Raw genomic sequence first — 23,484 nt, forward strand, 5'->3', positions numbered from 1 at the left:
TCATTTAAGCCAAACTGCCAAACTGAAGAATAGCATATCCACACTAATTCTTGGCAGCTAGTTTTCCAGGATTATTTACTGTTGGGTGACAATTTTGATTACACAAAGTTCCATATTTTCTTCCATGCAGTTCTCATCAATCAATTTTAAGAAAAGGATTAAGGACTTCCATTTGCTATCAAAGGGCTATAGTGGACACTTAGTTAAAATGACTTAATATTAGGGAAAAATGACTTTTGGAACCTACCTAGTAGTGCAACAACTCTAAGAAATTCCTTTGAATGTGCTTGTTTTTTTAAAGGTAGATATAGGGCCAAAATTAAGATAATCTGACTCCAGAAAATTCCAAAATTTCTAGAAAATACTTATCAATATAAAAGCCATTCAAATCCAGGAGTTTTCCAATTCAGTCATCCAACCTTATATGTTTGTATGTACATAAAATAAGTACAAATAATATGCCTTAAAATACATTATAAAAATGCTTTACCCTTCTTTTTACAGTACTATTCATTTATAATGATTTACAAAAAATCTTCCAAATTGGCTTATTTTATAAAGCATTTATTTAACTATCAAACTGGAAAATCCATTAAGATACTCCGAACTATTGGTTTTGTTTTGGTAAAGTTCCTGGGAACTTCAGTACCTGCATCAATCAACCTTTCTTTTAAGACTATAAAAACTTGTGGGCAATGTATAAGAAGGAGACCAATTTAAATAATGTCTACACTAGTCCTTAGCATCTCCTATGCTGCATCAAATACAAGATAATTGGGGATTAAAAGTATAGTAATTTTGTAGTAGTTAGTGATAGATTTGACATCTGGTAGGCACCAATTAACAGTCTACTCAATACATGTATTTTTTTAATGCTGAAATATGTCATATATACAAATTTTTCTATAGAAACACTAAATGCATTTAAGTGTTTAAGGTATAAAATAATTCAAAAATTAGTTCACCTCTTTCACAGTTACCTGAATCTTATAAAGATGATAACCTGTAAATTAACTTTTTATAATAGTATGTAAGGTCTTTTCCTTTTCTTTGGGGTATTAGAGACTGAACCATGGGCTTCATGCACTCACATTAATACAAAACAATGTAAGAATTTTCACCTGATTCATTCGTGGTAAATCTTTAATGTTTTCTTCTTTTTTAAGAAGCTCATCTTGCCATTGACTTAAATAGGCTTGAATATCAATTTTTCCTTTTCCTGAATGAAAGAAATAAACAATTTTATAATGAACAACTCATAATATATTCCTAAATCTCAAAAAGAAATTCAAAGGTATATCTCTGAGGTAAAAGAGCCCATCTATTTCAGTCCAGGACATGATCTGAATTTAGCTTTGATTTCACTCACTGGCTTTCAGAATACATTCTCCACTTTCACTTAGACCAATTTTTTTTACTTTGGGAAACTTGGGGAATAGCAAAAATAAAGAAAAGAAGGGGGGAATGGATTATTTAGATTAAAATGATACATTTTGATCCAATAATAAATGTCATGTAGTCATACTCATATATCCTACTATGCTTAATCTTTTCTATATCAGCTTTACATGTACATATGAAAATGGTTAATGATGGCTCCTTTTATTGATTCATTTGTTTAAAGGGTTCAGTCAAGATGATATTTGAGTGACCTTGAAATTCTTATTTAAATTTTCATGAAAACTGCGTAAAATACTGGAGAAGTCAATAGATAGGCAGGAGAAAGGATAGGCGGGTGATGGGAGATGTCATTCTGTAAATATGTGTCTCATACTGGTTAATGAATAAAGCACTGTTGGCCAATAGGAAAGCAAGATAGGAGGGACTAGGAGACAAGGAGGAAAGGGAAGTAGTAAGAAGGAGTCAAGATGGAAGACTGAGAGAGCAGAACGCTGGTGGCCCCTCTCTCCAGTAAGATAAGACCACATGGAAGTACATAGATACTTAAGACAGAGCTAGCTGATAGGAAACAACTAACTATCCAACAGCATTATATCAAATACAGAGTCTCTGTGTGTTATTTGGGGCTGGCACAGCGGCAGGACAAGACCAGCAGCGGGCGGAAAAACCTACTCCTTACAGGCAGGACTGGCAGACAGAGAGAATACATAGGAGGAGAAATCTGGAAAGCGAAGTTAGAGAAGTGAGAGAAGGAGAAAAGGAGGACATAAGGGGCAGCCACCCACAGAGCAAGTCACAGAATAAGAAGCAAAGAAAGATATAAAGAGTAGAGAAAGACAAAAAGCCCAGAGGCAAAAGATAGTAAGGATAATTTAAGTTAAGGAAAGCTGGATAGAAATAAGCCAAGCTAGTCTAGCCTGATCTACAGGACAGGCTCCAAAGCAATACAGAGAAATCCTGTCCCAAACACACATACACACACACACACACACACACACACACACACACACACACACGTTAATATTTTTGTGGCATCACAGTTTGCAATGAAAAAAAATTGGAAACATCTTAAATGTCCATTAGTATTGAGTTAGTAATTGAAACAAATTACGTTGCAATCAAATCATGAAATGTTCTCTTCACATTAAAAGTCAAAAGGAAGATGAAAAATGAATGGACATGGAAAATTATACATGACATATTACAAAATAAAAAATAGCACCCAGTAGAAAAGTGTTTATAGATCTATTTTAAAAAGAGAGATGTCAAGCCAGGCATTGGTGGTGTACTCTTTTAGTCCTAGCACTCAGGAGGCAGAAGCAGGTGGATCTCTGTGAATTCGAGGCTAGCCTGGTCTACAGAGCTAGTTCCAGGACAGGCTCCAAAGCCACAGAGAAACCCTGTCTCGAAAAGCCAAAAACAAAAACAACAACAACAACAAAAAGAAATGAACAGGGAGAAATGTCTATATATGTTTGTGTTTATGCACACAAAGAAAACAAGTCTGAAAAGGACATAGCCAAAAATCTTTACAGCCTTCACTTCTGGCTGGGTTAGTGTGAGGGTAAGAAAGACTATAATGGTATCTTGAAATTCGCAGGCAAGTGGATGGCACTTGAAGAAACCATCCTGAATGAGGTAACCCAGTCACAAAAAGGAACATAGTATGTACTCACTCATATATGGATATTAGACATAGAGCAAAGCCTATAATTCACACCACTAGAGGTGTATTCTAAGAGATTCATATAAAGTCCATCACAGAACCGGGAAGGGACAAGTCCCCCAGAGCACAGGGGAAGTGGGGGGGGGGGGAGGAGCAGCGAATGGAGAGAGAAGTAGGAGAAAACCAGGGGGAGGAACGGAAAACACCTGTGACCAGGAAGATTGATCCTGGTTAGGAATAGAAGACAGGAAAGAGGGAGGGAGGGAGGGAGAGGGCGAGAGAGAGAGAGAGAGAGAGAGAGAGAGAGAGAGAGAGAGAGAGAGAGAGAGAGAGAGAGAGAGAACATAAAAGAGGGAGCCAATATTGGTTTGAAGATAAAAATGAACAAAAAGAAAGGTCTAGAGAACTACAAGACTGCTGCCAACTTTCCGTGGAAAGGCTACCATAAATGCCCTTCCCGGAGAGTGAGATCAACAATTAACTTATCCATGGAGCCCTCAACTAATGCCTGTTGGAAACAGGAGCAAACACCCATACATAAACACTGAGTCGAAGTAGAACCCAATGCAGATGGAGAGGACAAGACCAGGTGGCAGAAACACATAGAGACAGCTTACCTGAACAAGGAGGAGCTAACGAGCCCCAGACTGATAGCTGGGAATCCAGCATGGGACTGACTCAGGCCCCGCTGAATATGGGTCTCAGCCAGAAGGACTGAGCAGTCTAAGGGACCTCAGACAGTGGAGCCAGGATGTATCCCTGGTGCACAAAAAGGACCTTGCGAACACATCCCCATGGAGGGATAACTGCCTTAATCTAGAGACAGGAGAGAAGCCCTAGTCCCTACTTCACAGGACCTGTCACATCTACATGACCCCAACTGGATGGCCCCTACATATGGAATTGGGGTGGGGGAATGGGAGGGGAGGGTCGTTAGTGTGCATGTGAGAGGGCAGAGAGGGTAAAAGGGAGGGAGGGAGGGGAAACTGGGATCGACATGTGAAATAATAAATTAAATTAAAAAAAATGCTTTGACTCCAAAATTTAAGTTCAAGGACAAGTTACTGGGGAAAAGGATTTTTATTTTTATTTCCACAGAAAATGAAAAGATGTGGATTCCTTCCAGACTAATGTGTTTTGATCAAGCCAGACCGCCTGAAACAGAGTACCAGGTGATCCTACATTCAAAACAGCTGGACAAAGCAGCCCTACAGACTACAGCCAGGATTTCTGAATCTTCTTCAAATCCCCCGTAACAGCGTCCCTTACCAGCAGGAAGTAGTTTGGAAAGAACGAAGCCCAAATTCCCAAATATTGTCTATAAATGTTTGTTTTCATTTAAATGGACTTGGATATATAAAATAAAAAAAAAGAAATGCATTAACAGAAAAAAAAAGACTATATGCTGTCTGAATTTCTGCCACAATGATTATGTATTATTTTGTAATTAAAATAAAATCTTTAAAATAATAAAATTAATATGGATCATTTACTATTAAACTTTTATATCTTCTGAAATGTAAGTATCACAAGAATAATAAATTGTTATAGCAACATGATGTAACAAAAATCATATCAGGATAAATCCAAGGCTTTTAAAAGAACTCTACGTCCTCCCCCTTTATAGCTATCTATAGAGTTAATAATTGAACAAATTGAAGGATATTCCCAGATTGTTATCATAGTACCTTTTTCAGGGGTATTTCTTCCTGATTCTGTTTCCTTCTCATCTGTATGCTTGGAAACTAAAGGGAGAAGAGGGCAACTGCATATTATAAAATGTTTAACAAGTTTCTTTTAAAAGTAAAACCATGTTTTGTACAAAGACTTATGAGCATTTATTATTCTTTTGACTCACCAAAGCAATTTTATGTGATGTGACCTCCTGACATTAGAATGCAAAGTATCAAAAATATTTATAGTAAAAGAAAAGAACACTGTATATTAATATTTAAAAAGTCGTAGAGGGCAATATATCAAGTTTCAGTATTTGCTTCTGAGTGATAGTTTCTCCATTTGACTGCCTTCAAACGAAGATATATTACGCTCATTACTGGGAGGAAAGCTTCACACATAATGAAAGGCTGAGGAATAAGCCACATGTCTTGAGTAAGGCAAAAACTCACTGTGAAACCCTGTACAATTCACTTCTTTCTGTACTCAGTGATCTTCTATATAAAGTGGGCAGACTTAAATAGATGATTTTTGAGGTTTTGTAATGCTCATTTTACATACAGTAACTAAATAGACACATAAATTTTCTCTGTGAGACCATTTACCTATGAAAATGAAGCAAATGACACTCACTAGTATGCATCACTTGCAATTTATGTGAGAAAAGCAGATTCACTATTGTATCTTACAATTGATTTATAAGAAGTATTCACTATCTAAATACAAGCTGTGGTTTGTAAATCATCGATGATTCTATCAGCTTCAATATCCTTTATGAAAGCATAAAAGTGGTGTGATACAGCCTAAAAATTTTTTTAATACAATTAAAAGCAAATATATGTACTTTCTTTTAAATAATAAGAAATTTCACAAATAAAAATTATTAAACACAGTCTAGTCAGTCAAATGTTTACAGACTATGCTAATTGCTAGAGTAGTATCAAAAAGATAGGTACAGACCCTCAAGTCAGGAAGAGTTCTACAAGTAGCTAATCATTGAGATGCCCATTGTCCTATCTATCTGGGAGACTGAGGCAGGATGATTGTCATAGCCCAAGAGTTTGAGACCAGTGTGAGAAATACAGCAAGACCCAACTCAAAACAACACAAATTCAGTTAAAAGCTTAAATGAATATTTACCCTGGAGCTGACTGAAATATAGTAATTCTTCTGTTGAAAGCTCATCGCCCTTTGACGAAGTCTTAGACATCACTTCAGTGTAAGCTGAAAGCATATAACCCAAATCACATTTACTAGCAATGTCGGACAGAGAAGTGGTTCTTATACCCAGACAAATTGAAGAGTAGACATTAGATGAAGTGTATAAGAAATGTGCACATCCAGAAATGTGGAAATAATATCGCTCTGCTCTGTTGTGTACCGAATAAACCTTTTATCACTTTGAGTTCTAGGAGCACAGGTAACCTACTTGCTTTTTAGTAGTTTTCTTACAGTCATAATGGATTGAAAGAAGAAAATCTGATGTTTAGATTATGTCTGACCATGAAATCTTAAAACTCCCGCACTAACAAGGAAAACATGAACCTGAGTGCTTTACTTTGTTTCCCACTGTTATTCAATAGAAACACAGTGTTTCCTGGTTTATATTTTATCCTATTTAATATTTCTACTTTCAGTCACTCTACCAATATTTATGAAATGTAAAATTTAAACATTTAAGTGGTAACATAATCTTATAGAATTTGTTCTCATTTATTATATGGTTTGTCTTTTGTTTTTGATGCTGTGTGATTTGGATGTTTGAAGGAATAAAGATGTTTTTGGTTTGCTGGTCTGCTGAGCAATGATTCCTTGCTAACCTGACAACCCTTTAAGAAGCTTTAAAAGGAGTCAGGGAGCACATTAGATAAATTATGGAGTATGATTTGATTTTATGAATTGCCAAATCCAAGTTACTTTTTGCAATATTTCTTTTCAGAGTAGGGATGTGTTGGGAAGTAATCTTAAGGACAGGTTAAAATGTTTTATGAAAACTGGAAGGGCATGGTGACTTTGAGGAAGTATATTAGAGCAGAGAAAAAAGAGTTTTGGAGTCAGAGGAATCTCATATCAACTATGATATTTAGAACATAATTGAACCTCACATTTTCTTTTTTAAAAAAATTGGAAGGATAATATAATCTTTCAAAAATTATGAGGCTAAAATAAGAGAGTTCATATAAAATATAATTTATGTGTATAGTTATGCCGTTCATTCATGAGCACATGTGTGGAAGCCTAAGGATGACATCAGGTATAAACGGAATGTTCTGACATTGCACATGCTAATTTGTATCTATCTGCAAATTTAGTAATCTGCCTAAAGTGAATCTCTATTCTAATGACAACGACAGCAGAAATTCGACATTATCCCAGTATTTCAATGATAGTTTCTTGTACAAGCTATCATTTAAGAGCTAGCTAGCTGGACATAGTGACACAATTCCTATGCTGAGGTCGGTTTGGGATACACATTGAGACCCTATCTCAAACTGCGTACATCTGTATATACATACATAAATAACAAAATTCCTACTAATAGGAAACTGAGGATCCACCTGTTATACAGAATCTCTACATTAGATTTCATTCCATCTATATATCCACACCAGCAAAAATACTTGTGATATTACTTGTGAGCCACAATGAAACAAATAACCTTTTATCATGTGGAAAGTTGTTTTATTTGTTAAAATGAACTTATTTGTGCAATGATGCCTGTTACAACGGAATGAACTCTTACTGTATACCACTTACTATATTCCATTAAAGAGTTAAATTCTTACCTGGAGGAATATGCATCTTAAAAAGCAGCTTGAGCTTCTCAGTAAAACTTCCATTGTACATTATATCTGTTCAATAAAGTTCAATTAGAAAATTCATGCCCTACCCTTCAACCAATTCCAACCAAAGCAATTCAGATGGACAGTAGTCAGGAATTAGGATCCAGAACATGCTCCCCCCTCTCCCTCTATCCCTTCTTCTCCCCACCCACCCTCCTTTTTTGGCTTTTCAATACAGGGTTTCTCTATGCAACAGCTCTGGCTGTCCTGGAACTCACTCTGAAAGGCAGGCTGGCCTTGAGCTCAAAGGGATCTACCTGCCTCTTCCTCCTGAGTGCTGGGATCAAAGGTGTGCTTCATCACCACCCAGCAACTTGGTATTTCCCATGCTAACAGTTAACTACTCAGTCAGTAAGATTTTCTCTTTCAAGCACATAACTGAAACACTGTATCAGGGGAAAAGCATGTTTTCTTCACTAGCTACTTTATCGCAACTTCATATTTCCCTTTTCTTTTTGAATGAGGCCTTACTATTCATTTGAGGAAAGAACTGCTCTTCAAGATAATCTGAAAAGAAATCATTGCTGGGGGTATACATAACAAAGGAACAAAAGCTATAGTATATCAACTATAGGCACAACTCATCTGTTTAGTATTTCTGTATAACTTACCTAGGCTATGTGGTTAGATTTTTACCCAAGGGGAAAAAACCTTCTGTTGTATCTATCTATCTGGTGTGGACAAAACCTACACATTCTCTTCCTTCCTGTTAAACTATTAAACTATTAAAACATCCACATCTAACAGCTTGCTTCTTTGAGAGGGTTGGGCAAAAATAAATCAGTATGTGGGCCTGGAGAGATAGCTTAGTGGTTAAGAACACTGAATGCTCTTCAGGAGGAGCAGGGTTCAATTCCAAGCACCCACATGGCAGCTCACAAACTCCAGATTCAGGAGATCCAACACCCTCACACAGACATACATGTAGGCAAAACATCCGTGCACATAAAATAAAAGTAAATCATAAAAGGAGATCAATATGTGTAGGTTTAGCAGAAAACACATTTTAAAAGCCTGAGAATTACTTAGCCTGAAGATAATGTAATCCAGAATGAAAAAGTCTACTCTAAATTAGCAGTAATTGGCAGTAGTATAAAATACATTTGGGTGCTAGGGAATACTTTTTTGGGGGATGGAGAATATATGTTTTGCTTTAGAAAGCATCAGCCTACCAATTGCAGAGGAGAATTCTTTGAAGTTTATAAGGCAGTCAGAGTTTTCATCCAACAATCTGAATGTCCACAAAGCCAGAGAGTCTTTGTTTGCAGAATGAGCCCAGGGACTCAACAAGTGATACAACACTCTGAACTGTTGGCAGTCAATCTGATATTGTTCCAAATATGACAGGCTGGGATCATGATGCTTCAATCCTGGACAACTCAAATACCAGTAACAAGATATAAACAGCTCTTTCTATGAAAAAGAAATAAAAAAGAAAGTCATTAAATCAGAAAAAGTAAAACATTCTTTAAAAATATCTGTTAAAACATAAAAAAATTAATAGTAATCACAACAAAATTCTGCTAAAAGATTAGTTTTCATTAAAGAGGAATAACCATACCTTAAAAATGACATAAAGTTCATCCAATTCCTGAAGATTCATTTTCACATCTTGTGAAACAACACGCAACTTTAAAAAGATTAAAAACAATGTAGACTGTAATATTTCCTTTAAAAAAGTCTTTGAATTCACTTGAAGTTTTCCTCTACAGGCATAAATTGTTTGTTTTTCTTTTTTAAGCCTACACATCAATTTTTATTGCAGCTCTAACAATTGCCAAGTTATTTCTTGATTTTTTAACTGCTGAATTAACCTTATGTTTCTGATATAACTATTACTTGACTTTAGTGCACTATTATATTAATAATATAATAATAAATGTTACATGTTACTAATATTTAATTATATTAATACTTTGTCAATTTAAAAAGTAAAATAGATCTTGGTGTGGTAAAAGCATAAATAAAAATCAGTGAGAAGAAAAGTGTAATAGATATTCTGACAAAATGGCTCAGTGGATAAATGTACTTGCTACTAAGAATGATGGCCTGAGTTCATCCCAGGGACCCATGTAAATAGAGAGAACCAACTGTCATAATTTGTACTCTGGCTTCCACATGGATCTTATAAAACATGAGTGCATCTCTCCAATAAATAAATGAAATAAAAATGTAAAAGGATAACATATAAATATTGATATAGAAGTCATTAATGTATTCATCATACAGAATGCAGTATTTAGTACCTATTAAATGAATTCTAAATTGTTATACAAATATATCTGAAAATTGAGATAAAATAGATAATTCCCTTGGGAAATATAAGTCACCAAAATTAACTGAATGTGCTAACAATTTCAACAGACAGAACAGAAATGGTAACAAAAGAGCCAGAAGTCAGCAGACTCAAAGGTTTTATATGCTTGTTTTCTCAAACTTTCTTTTTTAAACATGAAAGACAACAATGGAGAAATGTTACTTTACAAAATATAATTAGCAAAGAAATAATGCGACAAATATCAATGAGATCTTATACACCATGGATAAAAAATAATCTCATAGAAAATGGGCAAAGTCTATAACCAGGCAACATTAAGAAATAAAAAAGTAATAAATTTTAAACGAAGCTTAAAAGGACATTTGAAAATTATCTACCAAATTAGAGGCAACTGAATATTTTAATACCTAGTGGTAAACTGTGGAGGAAAGGATATTCTTACACACTGTTTGGTACTATAATTTCGTGCAAATCTTTTGGAGGATAATTTGGCAAAACCTGTCAAATTTTATATAAGGATACCCTCGGACCCAGCTTCTATTTCCAGGAATATATCTTATAAAAATACTGGTGAGATGACTCGGTGAATAAAGGTGCTTACACCAAACATAATGCCCTGAGTTGGATTCCTGGAACTCACACAGAGGAAGGGGCAAAACCTATCCATACAAATTGTTTTCTGATCTCCACATGTTCATTTATGTGTTCACACATACATAAATGTAAAAAAATTGAAAGGAAGAATATATAAACAAGAGCATTTATCTCAAGTATAATTTATAAGAACAAAATGGAGGACTTTTAAGTGTGCATCAATAGCAAATATTTAAAAAAAATTAGATTGGTCATCCTCCTGAACTTGATAGTAAACCTCTATTGCTGAACTTAGCACATACGTGAATCACAGAACATGGGCAAATCTAGGTGGTGCTAGAATGTGCTACATATCTTTAGTCTCATCCACTTGAGAACACTACAGGGTACAAAAATACCTGCCTGGTAAGATACACCCATTGGTGAAACAATGGCTGACCACATTATCGAATTTAAGGAATTTAAGGCCCACCACAAGATGGCACCCATAACTGATATTGTTAAGGCTGCATATGTCATCAGCCTTAGCAGAGAATCTACTATTATTATTCTGTTAAATAAACACAGCAATAAAATGACTCCTAATGACTCACCCATAGAGCAGTGCCTCACTCAAGCCTTAAGCTGCTGCTTGCAGTATAGATAGCAACTGACATTGAAACCTACAACTGGTCAACTGGCAGAGAATAAGAGTTAAGCCCTAAGTGGGATGGATGTCTATATCACACCCTGCCTCACAAGACTCAGAGACCTATGCAGAAGAAGACAGAAAGATTGTAACTTTGTGGAAACTGTTTTTCAGGCACAACAGGGAAGGTGTACATAAGAACTCATAGTGATTATGATAGTATGCACAAGACTATATAAGCTCAAACCAGACAAAATCCCAGTAGGTAGGAGGGGAGGTAAACACAAAAATCTTATGCTTAGCTGAGGAGTTAGCATTTGATGACTATTGGGAAAGGAAATGACAGTTTTATAGTATACTGACTGTATTCCAAGGCAAGCCCTATTTCCAGAATACTCAGTCAAAAAAAAACTGGACTCAATGGGTTTAAAAGAGACACATGATGTTGAGTGGATAGAGATGGGGGAAGAATCTGGGAGGAGTTGGTGGAGGGGGGTGAACATGATTAAAACACACTGTATGAAATTCCTGAAAAATTAATTATACCATGGTATACTACTTTAGGCACTAAAAAGAGTGAGTTAGATCTAATAATAATGGTATGCAATGTCATTATATATTTGAGGGACTGGTATAATATGTGATCTCATTCATAAACTCCATATTCTCTCTCCCTACCAACATGCACATTTTATAATACTACACAGTAAAAAGAAATGTAAGGATATACTTGAATCATTTTACGATAGTTACTAGTTACTTATAGAGTAAGAAAACATCATTTTTAATATTTCTGTAATGCTTGAATTATCTATAATAACCATATGAAACCAATATTTTTATAACCATATTATTTTAGTATTTCATTGTTGTTTTTATTTTTTAACACATTCCCTTTTTTTAGTTTTTTTATTTTGCATATCGATCCCAGTTCTGCCTCCCTCCCTCCCTCTCTCCCTGCATCTCTTCCACCTTCCCATGCCCCCTATTTGTAGGTCGTTTTGTTCTCGATTTTCCTTTTCTTAGAGCACACTTGTTATTCACTGTTTTGTATTTAGTTTTGTATTAAGTCTAAATCTTTTTGTTAGACTAAAAGGGGAAGTATAGTGGGATATTCACTTTGTCTCCTTCTGTGGCACTGACCACGCCCATTGTGGGGTGGAGCCAGGGGCAGAAGTGACTTGTGGAACTAGGTCTGAGGAGGAGCCAGGGAATGCTATCTTGCTGGCTTGCTGGCAGGATGGGGAGAGGAGAGCATCCCTTGGAACCTGCTGGTGTTCACCTGTCTATGTTGTGAGTTATTTCTCCCTGAATAAACATCTATTCGGCTTATTTGTTTATCTTGATCCTTATTAAACTGCAATACCTGACCACCCACCCATCCCATCCCCCTCACTCCACATGCAGGGTGATGCATTCTAAATCTGTCAAGTCATTTGGAGTAGGGACTAGGCCCTCCCTCCTGCCTCTAGGTTAAGGGAGTATCCCTCCATGGAAAATGTGCTCCCAAAGTCCTTTTGTGCACCAGGGATACATCCTGGTTCCACTGTCAGAGGTCCCTTAGAATGCCCAGGCCTTCTAACTAAGATTAATATTCAGGGGGTCTGAGTCAGTCCCATGCTGGATTCCCAGTTCTCAGTCTGGGGACCCATTGGCTCCTTCTTGTTCAGGTCAGCTGTCTCTGTGTGTTCCTGTAGCCTGGTCTTGTCCTACCTCTCTGCATCTGGATTCCAGTTCGGCTCAGTGTTTAGCTGTGGGTGTTTGCTTCTGTTTCCATCAGCTACTAGTTGAAGGCTCTATGATGGTGGATAAGTTAGTCGTCGATCTCATTATCAGGGAAAGGCATTTATGGTAGCCTTTCCACTGTTGCTCAAATTGTTAGTTGGGGTCAGTCTTGTAGGTCTCTGGACATTTCTCTAGGTTCAGTTTTCTCTTCAAACCTATAATGGCTCCCTCTTTTATTCTCTCTCTCTCTCTCTCTCTCTCTCTCCTCTCATCTATTCCTCCCCTGACTCAATCTTCCTAGTCCCATGTGCTTTCCTCTACTCATCTTTCTCCTAGCAAGTTAATATTTAGAAACAATAGCAAAGGTTCTCTGTTCTTTGTAACAGTAAATTATTGATTATTTAATTGAAATCTAACATAGGATCTTCAGAAATGTTAATAATCTGTTAATCTTCCTAGACTGCATCTCTGAGGACCCAGTTTTTTTTTTTTTTTTCTTTTTCTTTTTCAAGACAGGGTTTCTTTGTGTAACATTCAAGGCTGTCCTGGAAACTCACTCTCTAGTCTGGCCTCAAACTCACAGAGATCCAATTGCCTCCGCATCCCAAGTGCTGGTATTAAAGGTGTATGCCACCGCTGCCCAGCAGAGGACCCAGTTTTTAAGTGAGAAGGTTTATAAAAGAAAAAAAAATCATAATGATAAAAATCAAACAGTGTAGAACAATAAAAACAGCAAGATAAAATTCTTCCCCTTTGTATCAGTGATCTATTAATCTCACTAACCAGAGGAAACCAATATTAGCAGTTGCCTATGGAGCCACAGAAATATTTTAAGAGTGAGTTCTGTTTTATTCACTTTTTTAATTTAAATTTGAAACAAGATTGTTTTACATGTCAGTCCCCATTCCCTTACCCTCACTTCTTCCCCCATCACTCCCACCAAACCCCATCCCATCCCCTTTCTGCTAACTTTCCTTTAGGTATTACAGAGAAATAATATTTATTAGAAACATTTGCTATTGATGACAGTCAGCTATGTTTTAATTTTAGCATTCAGTTTTGTGTATATGTGTATCTGTGTGTTTGAATGCCTATAGAAGCTGGAAGTGGGTGCTGGATTCACTGTAGCTATATTTACAGGTGGCTGTGAGCTGCTGGATATGGATGCTAGGAACCAAACGAGAGTCCTCTGGAGGAGCAGTACATTTTCTTAATCACTGAGCCTCCCCTCCAGCCCAAGCTATTTTTATTGAAGCTGCATGCCACAAATGTTTGTTGCTCAAATGCCTACATTGTAGGATTCAGCACTGCTTCACAGTACAGTTGAAGGTCAAGTAATATAAAACATGTTGAAGTAAGCACAAACATTCAGCCTGAAGAACACATTTCTCCTCTAAAAACTTACAAGGCAAGCCAAGGCAAGAACAGAGCTCCCAAAATTTAGCCTCTTTCATTTTATTCACATGGAAGGTTAATTGTAAAGGACATTAAAGAAAAGTTACTTCAGGGTTTTCCCCCACTGGGTCATACTCACCACATTCTGCTTTGTTGTTTCCTCCAGGGTCTGTATCACATACAACCTATTTCGACAGCGCATGCTATGTATATCTTCATAGCGAATACTACCATATTTCTGCAAGAAACAATTTCAGTGGATGCTCATTCATAATAAATATCCACTTCTCTTACAATTGAATTTCATCAGACTCAATTCTCTGAGGCTTTGATTCTATTTCTAGCTATTTTCCTGATCTGTTCAGTGACTTAGCACATTTCCACCTCAGTATTTTTATATATGCTCACTGGAGAAAATGATATCTATTTGCTGTGTTTTGGCTAAGAACATTGGTCAAAGTCTTAGTCTGCAAAAGAGAATCCTTTTTAACTTTCTATAGATTGATATATATTTAAAAGTGGTTATCATTTGTGAAAGCAAGTGATTTTAATAACATTTAATGAAAAACAAATTGAAGCAGAGGAAGTTAGACAATGTAGGATCAATTCACAGAACTCAACGTTAAAGTGCAGTTAGATTTTTAAGTTATTTCTTTGTTTGCATTGTTATCTCATTTTTAATAGACTATATAAATATGCCATGCAATTATTAATATTTAAATATGCTATGTAATCATATTTATGGTACATAAAACTTACCTCATTGGATTCTTTAATCAAATCTGTAATATCCACTTTAGTATGACTGCTTTTTTCATCAATATTTGAACCCTGCTGAACATTTGAAGGCAATGGGCTGTCCTTATTAATGACATTGTCAAAGAACCTATCCGAAAGTGACAATAAGAATTAGTGAAACTAAAATGGTTGTAGCAGAGAAAACCACAGCTAATGTTTCCTAAATCCAGTCAGAGGTCAATTTTAAGCGAGAACATAAGGAAAGATGTATGAAGAAGAATCCAAAGATGGTTGGGAATTAAGAAAATAGGTAGAAGGAAATAGATGCAAAAAATTACTTGTAGAGTAAGAATGCACATGAGGGAAGTGAACAGGTTCAATGCATACTTAGCAAAAGCTCCAAATCCATTTAGAATAGAATGAATGTCAGGTCTGTGGACATTTTAAAGGGGAAACCAGTTTTAAAAAGGAAAACCGAGGCCTTATCTTAGCATTCTGAATGCCAAAGGGAGGTGTCTATATTAATTCTGTACAGAATGGGGTTTGATGAAGCATTACGACAGTCTCCAATTACATTTTCATTTGCTTAACTCATAGAAATGTACGTATATACATCTATCTACTCAAAAATCCCATGCTCTCCAATACAAAGCAGCAATCATACAAAACTTACTATGAAAATAAAATTCAAACGACCTGACTAATACCACCTGAAATCAAGATAATTTTCCCTCCTGGATACTTTAACATCACTAACTAGCTCTTTGTCCCTCAGAGTACTTCCTATATAGGCAAGTTTTAGTTTAAAGTAAACGTATTAATGTTATGATTTACTGAATTAATGATACTAGCACAGATGTATAATGAACCTAGCTGTTCACATCAAAGTGTTTTATTTTGCTGAACTCTATTTAAAGACAAAGGGCAGGACTTTGGGTTTGGCTTTGTCTTTCAACCAGCTCTGTGATGTAAAGTAATTAGCTTGAAGTTTCTAGGACTCAGTGTCCTAACTGGTAAATTAAGCAGACTAAACAACTAAAACACTCAGATCTCCACTGGATTTAAAATATTAAATTTTTACTTCTGTGTTTGTGTGCTTATATGCCAAACATATTGGGATGATCATGGAGGTAAGAAGAGGCTATTATTGGATCCCCTGGAGCTGGACAGAAGATATAGGCACAGTGAATTGAACTCATTTGGCATAGCAACAAACATTCTCAATTGCTAATCCATCTCCCTAGGCCCACCTCCAGATGTAAATGCTATAGTTCTTACAATACCTGTTCAGGGCTGTCACAGCTTCAGCATCATCTTTACATGTCAGAAGTTTGTCTAAATTGTAGTCAAGTATTGCCAATCCCAATTGTAAAATGGCTTTAATGCCATCATAGAAGAAACAGTCCACCACGTTCACTGCACTTTCAATAGGTAGCACACTAATGAAAAGTGTGAGGAACCATGAAAGAGAAACTGAAGAAAAGAAGGTCATATCTGTCATGTGTTCGGTCAGCTGAGGAAGGTGATCCCTAATAAGTTCTTCAAACACTGCCTGATCCACCAAGGCACCTGGAAAACATCAAAGCAAGTTTTTTTTTTTTTTTTTAAAGGAGCACCTTTCATAAGACTTTCTTTGTGATTCCTCTCCATTTTCATTAGCTTCCTGATGCAGCTCATCTCACTTTCTTCAAATAGGAGCCCTTGAGTGCTTTTTCTATAATTTGAACATCTCTGCAACTGCTAGTTGAGTGTCATGAACCTAAGAACACTTGAAAAATTCAATTTCAATTCATTTGAGGGATCACTGAGTCTTTCTTACAGTCAGAGGCATATGCTAGATAATATTAATGATGTGGGATCATCTTCAAAGAATTTAATATCTTTTGTGGTGCTAGGATGTAACTCGGCACCCATGCATACCAGGCAAACATGCTACCACTGAGCTATATCCGTAGTCCTAAAAGAATTCAATAATGATAGAAGTAAAGATACTTGCAAACATAACTAATAACAAAAGGCAACATAATCAAGACCTAGGCACAGTACTGAAAACTTATGAAATTACAAATGAAAGATTATCTATAGGTATTAACATGGGGTTACAGAACTTTATATATTTTATAACTAAAGATATCACACAATTAACAAAGAAAAATGGATTTTTTACATGTAAACCCATATAAATATGGAGACTTTAAGTTGATTCAAATCTCCCTCCCACCAAGAAACTATTAAAAATTTCCTTAGTAGCTATGGATGTCTCAATTTATCATTTTGTCAATCTAGTGTTTTTAAATGCAAATTAAAATTTCCTTTTCATTACAGAGCAGGTCAGGTACTTAATTTTGAAAAAGTAACATATAAAACATTTTCCCAACTACCCATTCAATATTAAAATTCAATATTGCTTGTGTTTTCTGTCTATCTCAACCTAACTTACCAACTCTTTGACACGAAGCCAGGCTCAGTGGTACATGCCTATAATCTCAGCACTTGGGAGGCCAAGGAAAGAAGATTGCTAGTTGGAGCTACACACCTTGAGTTATACAGTTTGACCTTGTCTCAACAAACTCCACCCCTCCCAATCTACAAATAAAAAGCACTCGTCCACCAAATAGACAACAGACATTAAAATTATTTAGAAAAGATTAAATCTTCTCAGGTTGAAAAAAAATTTCTTATGTTAGAAACTAAACTACTCTTTAATTCACATAGTAATAGTATTTAGAGTTTGGACCTTCAGGGAGTGACTGGGTCACAAAAGCTCTGCCTTAATGAATATATTAGTTATTTCATGGATTATTAGGTTATCATGGAAGCGGATTTGTTATAAAAAGCAAGCTAATTATAGTTACATGCAAGAAGACCCCAACAACATGCTGAGCAGATGTTGGCATTATGCTCTTGGACTTCCCAGCCTCTAGAACCACTAATTAAAATAATATAAACCACTGTCTGTGCCATTTGGTGATAGCAGCAAGAACAGATTAAGCCAGCATTCATGTGTAAATATATGCATGTATGTTTGAGTGCATGTATTCTTTTTGTATTTGTTTTTACCAATGATTCGACGATTAAAATAATCAGGCAACATTCGTTCACATACAGCAACCAGAAGCCAAAAAGCTTCTTCTTCTTTTGCATATAGAAGCAATACTGAAGTCAAAATGTTCATTGCCTAAATACCATAGAAAAGAAACAAAACGTGATTATTGCTTAGGTAATAACTGCATTTCTTCTTTAAGCACAGAACTTTTGAATAGCAAAAATGACAAGTGATCAAATAACAGTGACAATATAAGGACTTGAAACTAATCTAAAGCAAAACAATGTATAGTTAGGTTAACATTTGCTAGTCAGGTATTTTGTATAGCAATATTAAAGGAAAATGAAGCGGTAATATAGTGACATAAAATACCATAAATAAAATCCAATTAGGTTGATTTAATGGGTTAAAATTATCTTAATTATTGTGAGTCTTGAAGACAAAACATGTAATTGTGAATGATAACATAATACTGAAGAAAACAAACTTTATAACTATCTCGTGGAGATTACCCCTTAGACATCAAATCAAATCAATCACAGTATTATTCACAAAACTAAATACCACATCCCATTAAACACTTTGTCTTCTTACTTCTCTCAATTTTCATCACAGTAGAAACTTTATCTGGTACATTCAATTTTGATTCAAATCCCAGAGTTTCTACTAACAAAATGTTTTCCTTACATGTATTCTTTCTTCTGCATTTCCATAGCTATGGAGGGAAGAGAATGGGATTGAGGTTCTTTCAATGTACCGTTTGTACATTGCAAGACTGTCCTTATTGAATCTGTCTGGTACGCCTCTGGAAGTCTTCATTTACAAAGCTGTCTTTACTTGAGCTGACACAGAGCTCATCTAGCACAAAAGCCTTTTCCCAGAAGTGTTTCTTAAAAATAATCAGAGGCCGCTATTGAGTATGTGGCTGCCTGAGGCAATGGGTAACAGATGGGCCAAAAAGAAATTAGCAATCATGGGGCTTTGAAAAACTCTAGCATATGCTTAGGGATCTAGAAGTCCATGTTCATGTATACTGCTTTAGAGATATTTGTATCTTTATGTATACTTTTTTCTGTGGTGCTTGGGATGAAAGCCAGGGCTTTGTGCATGCTTGGCAAGCAGTGTGTCACTGAACTGTATTACAGCCTGTACGTATGCTAAGAAAGAAGACCAAGCTCTCACCACTGGCTAAGTTTTGGGCTTTTGGCAATCATAAAATGGTAAAGACTAGAAAAAGGAAAGAAAAGGAAGCTTAGCATCATCAGTCTTACTCGACTGTGAACTCTGTGAACTACAATAATGGCTGGCTTTGCCTACACACTGGCCATCGGTGCCACAGTGGAACAAAGGTTACCAACCACTTTCTGATTATGTTTATGGTCCATTCCACAAAATGAAACCCATACCTGAAACCATTATCACACCAAGAACCTACAGCTACAGAAGTCATAGTTCCTAGTAGAGAACCCATTATTCTGTTAAATGAACATGGTATTAAACCAGTGCCTAATGATATAATCATATCCACACATTACGGTACCTCCTAACCTTCATCAGAGAAACCAGCAGTGGATGATCAATACAGGGTGCCACAACTAGCCAAAGTACAGATAATAAGAGATTATAGAATGTTCAGGCACAACTAGAACATACATACTGCACCACTTCCTACAAAAACTCAGGGGTCACTGCAGAAGAGGGAACAGAACAAAACCAAGAGGCAGAGGTGGTGGATGACTACAAGGAAACAGTATCTTATGGATACAGCAGGGCATCTGCAAATATGAACTCACAGTGGTTGTGACAGCATTACAAGACATATGCAAGCTTAAGGCAGACAAATATCCTAGCATGTCAGCATGTAGAGGGTAGCTGGACATCAAGTTCCAACCTTCTTTGAGAAGCTAATGGCAATTCATATCTGTCTGGAGAGGAAGGGTAAGTTTTCTCTATGAATGCAGCCTTTGATACATCTACCATGCTGCACTGGATGGCCACACATCCAAAAATGTTTGGGCAGCACAAATTGGCCTTGATAGGGTAGGGGAGGGAAAAAGGACACATAATTAGGCGGGAAGGGGAAAAGGGTGAATCTGAGAAGAGTTGGGATAGGGAGGGTATATGTGATTTAAAACATGTGCAAAATTATCAAAGGATTAATGAAATATATATTAAAAAGAATCTCAACAAATAAATTAGGATTACCCAAATAGTTTAAAAACAATATTTTTAAAAACTACACACCTTTAGGTAACCTAACCAAAAAGATAAAAAAGAGGTAACATACAAATAATATTATATAAATAGAAAGAATGTGATGAACAACTACGTGTTAACAAGCTTGATAAAATGGACAGTTTCTTTAAAAAAAACATGAATGACTAAAACCAGGTGTAGAGGAAAGAAAAGTCAGGATGGAGATACAAGGAGAGATTGGAATAGTAATGGAAACACTTCCTACAAAGACAGTGGAGAACTGAAGGCTTTATTGGCATGTTCTACTAAACATATAAAGAAGTAAACTAGTTCTTCACAAACCATGAAACAACTAAGAGCAAGAAACATAATCCAACACATCGAAGAAATACTGACACCAAAATTAGAAAAAGGTATTATGAGACAACTACACAGCATTGTATTTTATGAATGTAAAATCCTCAACAAAACAATAAGAAACCAAACTCAAGAGCATACAAAATATTATATACTAAGGACAACTGGTATTTATCCTGGAAATGTAAGAGTAGTACAAAATATGAAAAGGAATCAATGAAATATGTCATTTTAACAAAAAAACAAATAATAATCTTAGTGGACAGAAAGAAAAAATACACAAAATTTCATGAATCCTCAACCTTACACAAAGAACTACAGGCAACTAAAGAAATTGAGAATGAGAGGTGGTCTTCCCCAGAGATCATATCATATCAGTAGTTATCCAGTACCATATGGTCAACCCTGAAAACATATATACAGGTAACATTATATGGACTGAACAAATTGTATTTAGGGATATATATGTATATAGACATAGCCATGTGATGGGAGATGTCATTCTGTAAATATGTATCTCATACTGGTTAATGAATAAAGCACTGTTGGCCAATCGGAAAGCAAGATAGGTGGGACTAGGAGACAAGGAGGATAAGAGGAAGTAGTAGGGAGGAGTCAACATGGAGAGAGTGGGGAGACCAGACGCTGGTCCCACTCCCCGGTAAGATGAGACCACGTGGAAGTACTTAGATTAACAGAAATGAGTTAATAATTAAGACAAAGCTAGCCGATAAGAAACTAGTACCTGGCCAACAGCATTATAGCAAATACAGCATGTCTGTGTGTTATTTGGGGCCAGCGTGGCAGTGGCTCCAGACTGCTGGAAAAACTATCTTTACATCCATGCAACAATAAATAGTGAAAACAGAGGTCATGTATTTGAAGGGGAGCAGGGAGGGGTTAATGAGAGAGGTTTGAGATTGAGAAAATGGAAGGGAGAAATGTAATAAAATTATAATAACAAAATATTAAAAATCTGATACTATTTTCCTGGTTTTTTTTGAGACAGTATCAGTATGAATCCAATGCTGTAAATTTGTATTTAAGATTCCCCTGCCCTTGCCCCTAAGTGTTAGGTTTATAGGTGTGTTTCACTGCACTCGGCATCAATAGTCTTTCTTATATTTAGAAAAATTCTCAGGAACTAGGAATATAAAGGAAATTCTTGAATCTGATCATCTACACAAAACCCTCCACAGCTAACTGTTACAAGTAAGGTTTTTCCCCTGCTGCCAGTCCCATAGTCATGCCTGCCCCAAATAACACACAGAGACTCTGTATTTGATATAACACTGTTGGCCAGTTACTTGTTTTTTATTCGCTAGCTCTGTCTTAAGTATTAACCCATTTCTATTAATCTAAGTACTTCCACGTGGTCTCATCTTACCGGGGAGTGGGGCCAGCGTCTGGTCTCCCCAGTCTCTTCATGGTGACTTCTCCCTAATACTTCCTCTTATCCTCCTTGTCTCCTAGTCCCACCTATCTTGCTTTCCTATTGTCCAACAGTGCTTTATTCATTAACCAGTATGAGAAACATATACAGAATGACATCTCCCATCAGTATACTGTATAGCAAAAGACTGGCTCTTTCCAAGAAAAAATAACAAGACTGCAATATTCATTTTTAATGCAACTATCAAGTCAAATATGATGGGGTACACTTGTAGTCCCAGCTGCTCAAGAGGAAGGAATGAGAGGATCACTGAAGCCCAGGAAAACTAGACACACCTGGAAAATAATGAGATGCCATCTCAAAAAGTAAAACAATAGTATCAATAATTCCATTTAGCATTAAATTGAAGGTTATCTATTGAAGCAAGGAAAAAGAAAGAATACCATTCAGATTGGAATGATGAAAAAAATATCATTATTCAGATTTCATAGTGTGGAAGCCTGAAAGAAAATGGTCCCCAAAGGCAATGGCATATTAGGAAGTGTATCCTTGTTGGAGGAGATGTGGTCTGATGGGGGGATCCTTCTGTATGCTCTGAATATATATTTCTCATATTGGTTGATGAATACAGCTGTTTTGGTCAATGGATAAGCAGCATGTAGCCTGGCAGCAAGCATAAGCGGGGCTACCAGACTAGGAGGAGGCGGGGAAGAGAAACATGAGAGGATACCATAGAGCTACTGGGAAGACAGAACTCTGGGAATTCTCAGGTAAGCCAAGACTATGTGGAGATACATAGATTAATAGAAATGGGTTAGTAATTAAGAAAGAGATAGCCCATAAGAAGCATAAGCCATTGGCCAAATAGTTTATAATTAATATAAGTCTCTGTATTTATTCAGGACTAAATGGCTGCAGGACCAGGCAGAACAGAAACCTCTGTCTACAGAGGAACTGTGTTACTGTGGAGGTGGGCTGTGAGGTCTTATATATGCTCAAGATACCACCCAGTGTTTTAGACCACTTTATGTTGCCTTCTGATGAAGATATGGTAAGCATCATGTCTGCCTGCATGTCACAATATCTTACCATGATGATAATGCACTGGACCTCTGAAAAATGTAAGCCACCCCAATTGAATATTTTTCCTTTATAAGAGTTGCTGTGGTCATGGTGTCTCTTTACAGCAATAGAAACCCTCACTAAGACACACTTATTGAAACTTGAAAGAAATCTACAAATGATCTTCTAGAACCAATATAAACTGAGTAAGGTTAAAGAAGACAAAATTGGTGTATACAAAAATGAACTGTATTATAATATGCTAGCAGGAAATAATAAAAAGAGACAAAAAATCTATTTACTATAATTTCAAAAAGATTAAACTACTTAGAAATAAAATTGTCATTAAAATAAGTTGTAAGATTTTACATTGAAAGCTATCTAACATCTTTTCAGAAGAAACCATAGCCTACTAAATAAAGGAAACACCCTGTGTTCATTGTTTGAAAGATTTAATATTGTTAATATGTAATAATCCTCAACTTTAT

General features: G+C 36.1%; 1 protein-coding gene across 1 annotated transcript in view; it reads right to left on the reverse strand.

The window, feature by feature from the left end:
• Tbc1d8b (TBC1 domain family member 8B) overlaps nucleotides 1-23,484 on the reverse strand; it is a 71,526-nt gene that overhangs the window by 859 nt on the left and 47,183 nt on the right. Inside the window, exons 11-20 of the mRNA XM_051177911.1 lie at nucleotides 18,003-18,120; nucleotides 16,226-16,511; nucleotides 14,964-15,090; nucleotides 14,344-14,442; nucleotides 9,146-9,214; nucleotides 8,757-8,997; nucleotides 7,528-7,593; nucleotides 5,882-5,965; nucleotides 4,756-4,812; nucleotides 1,122-1,219 (exon numbers count right to left, since the gene is read on the reverse strand). Of these exons, the coding sequence (XP_051033868.1) occupies nucleotides 1,122-1,219; nucleotides 4,756-4,812; nucleotides 5,882-5,965; nucleotides 7,528-7,593; nucleotides 8,757-8,997; nucleotides 9,146-9,214; nucleotides 14,344-14,442; nucleotides 14,964-15,090; nucleotides 16,226-16,511; nucleotides 18,003-18,120 (1,245 nt within the window). The remainder of the gene's footprint in view (nucleotides 1-1,121; nucleotides 1,220-4,755; nucleotides 4,813-5,881; nucleotides 5,966-7,527; nucleotides 7,594-8,756; nucleotides 8,998-9,145; nucleotides 9,215-14,343; nucleotides 14,443-14,963; nucleotides 15,091-16,225; nucleotides 16,512-18,002; nucleotides 18,121-23,484) is intronic.

The sequence above is a fragment of the Phodopus roborovskii genome, unplaced genomic scaffold, assembly GCF_943737965.1.
Source record: "Phodopus roborovskii unplaced genomic scaffold, PHOROB, whole genome shotgun sequence".
Taxonomy (NCBI): Eukaryota; Metazoa; Chordata; class Mammalia; order Rodentia; family Cricetidae; genus Phodopus; species Phodopus roborovskii.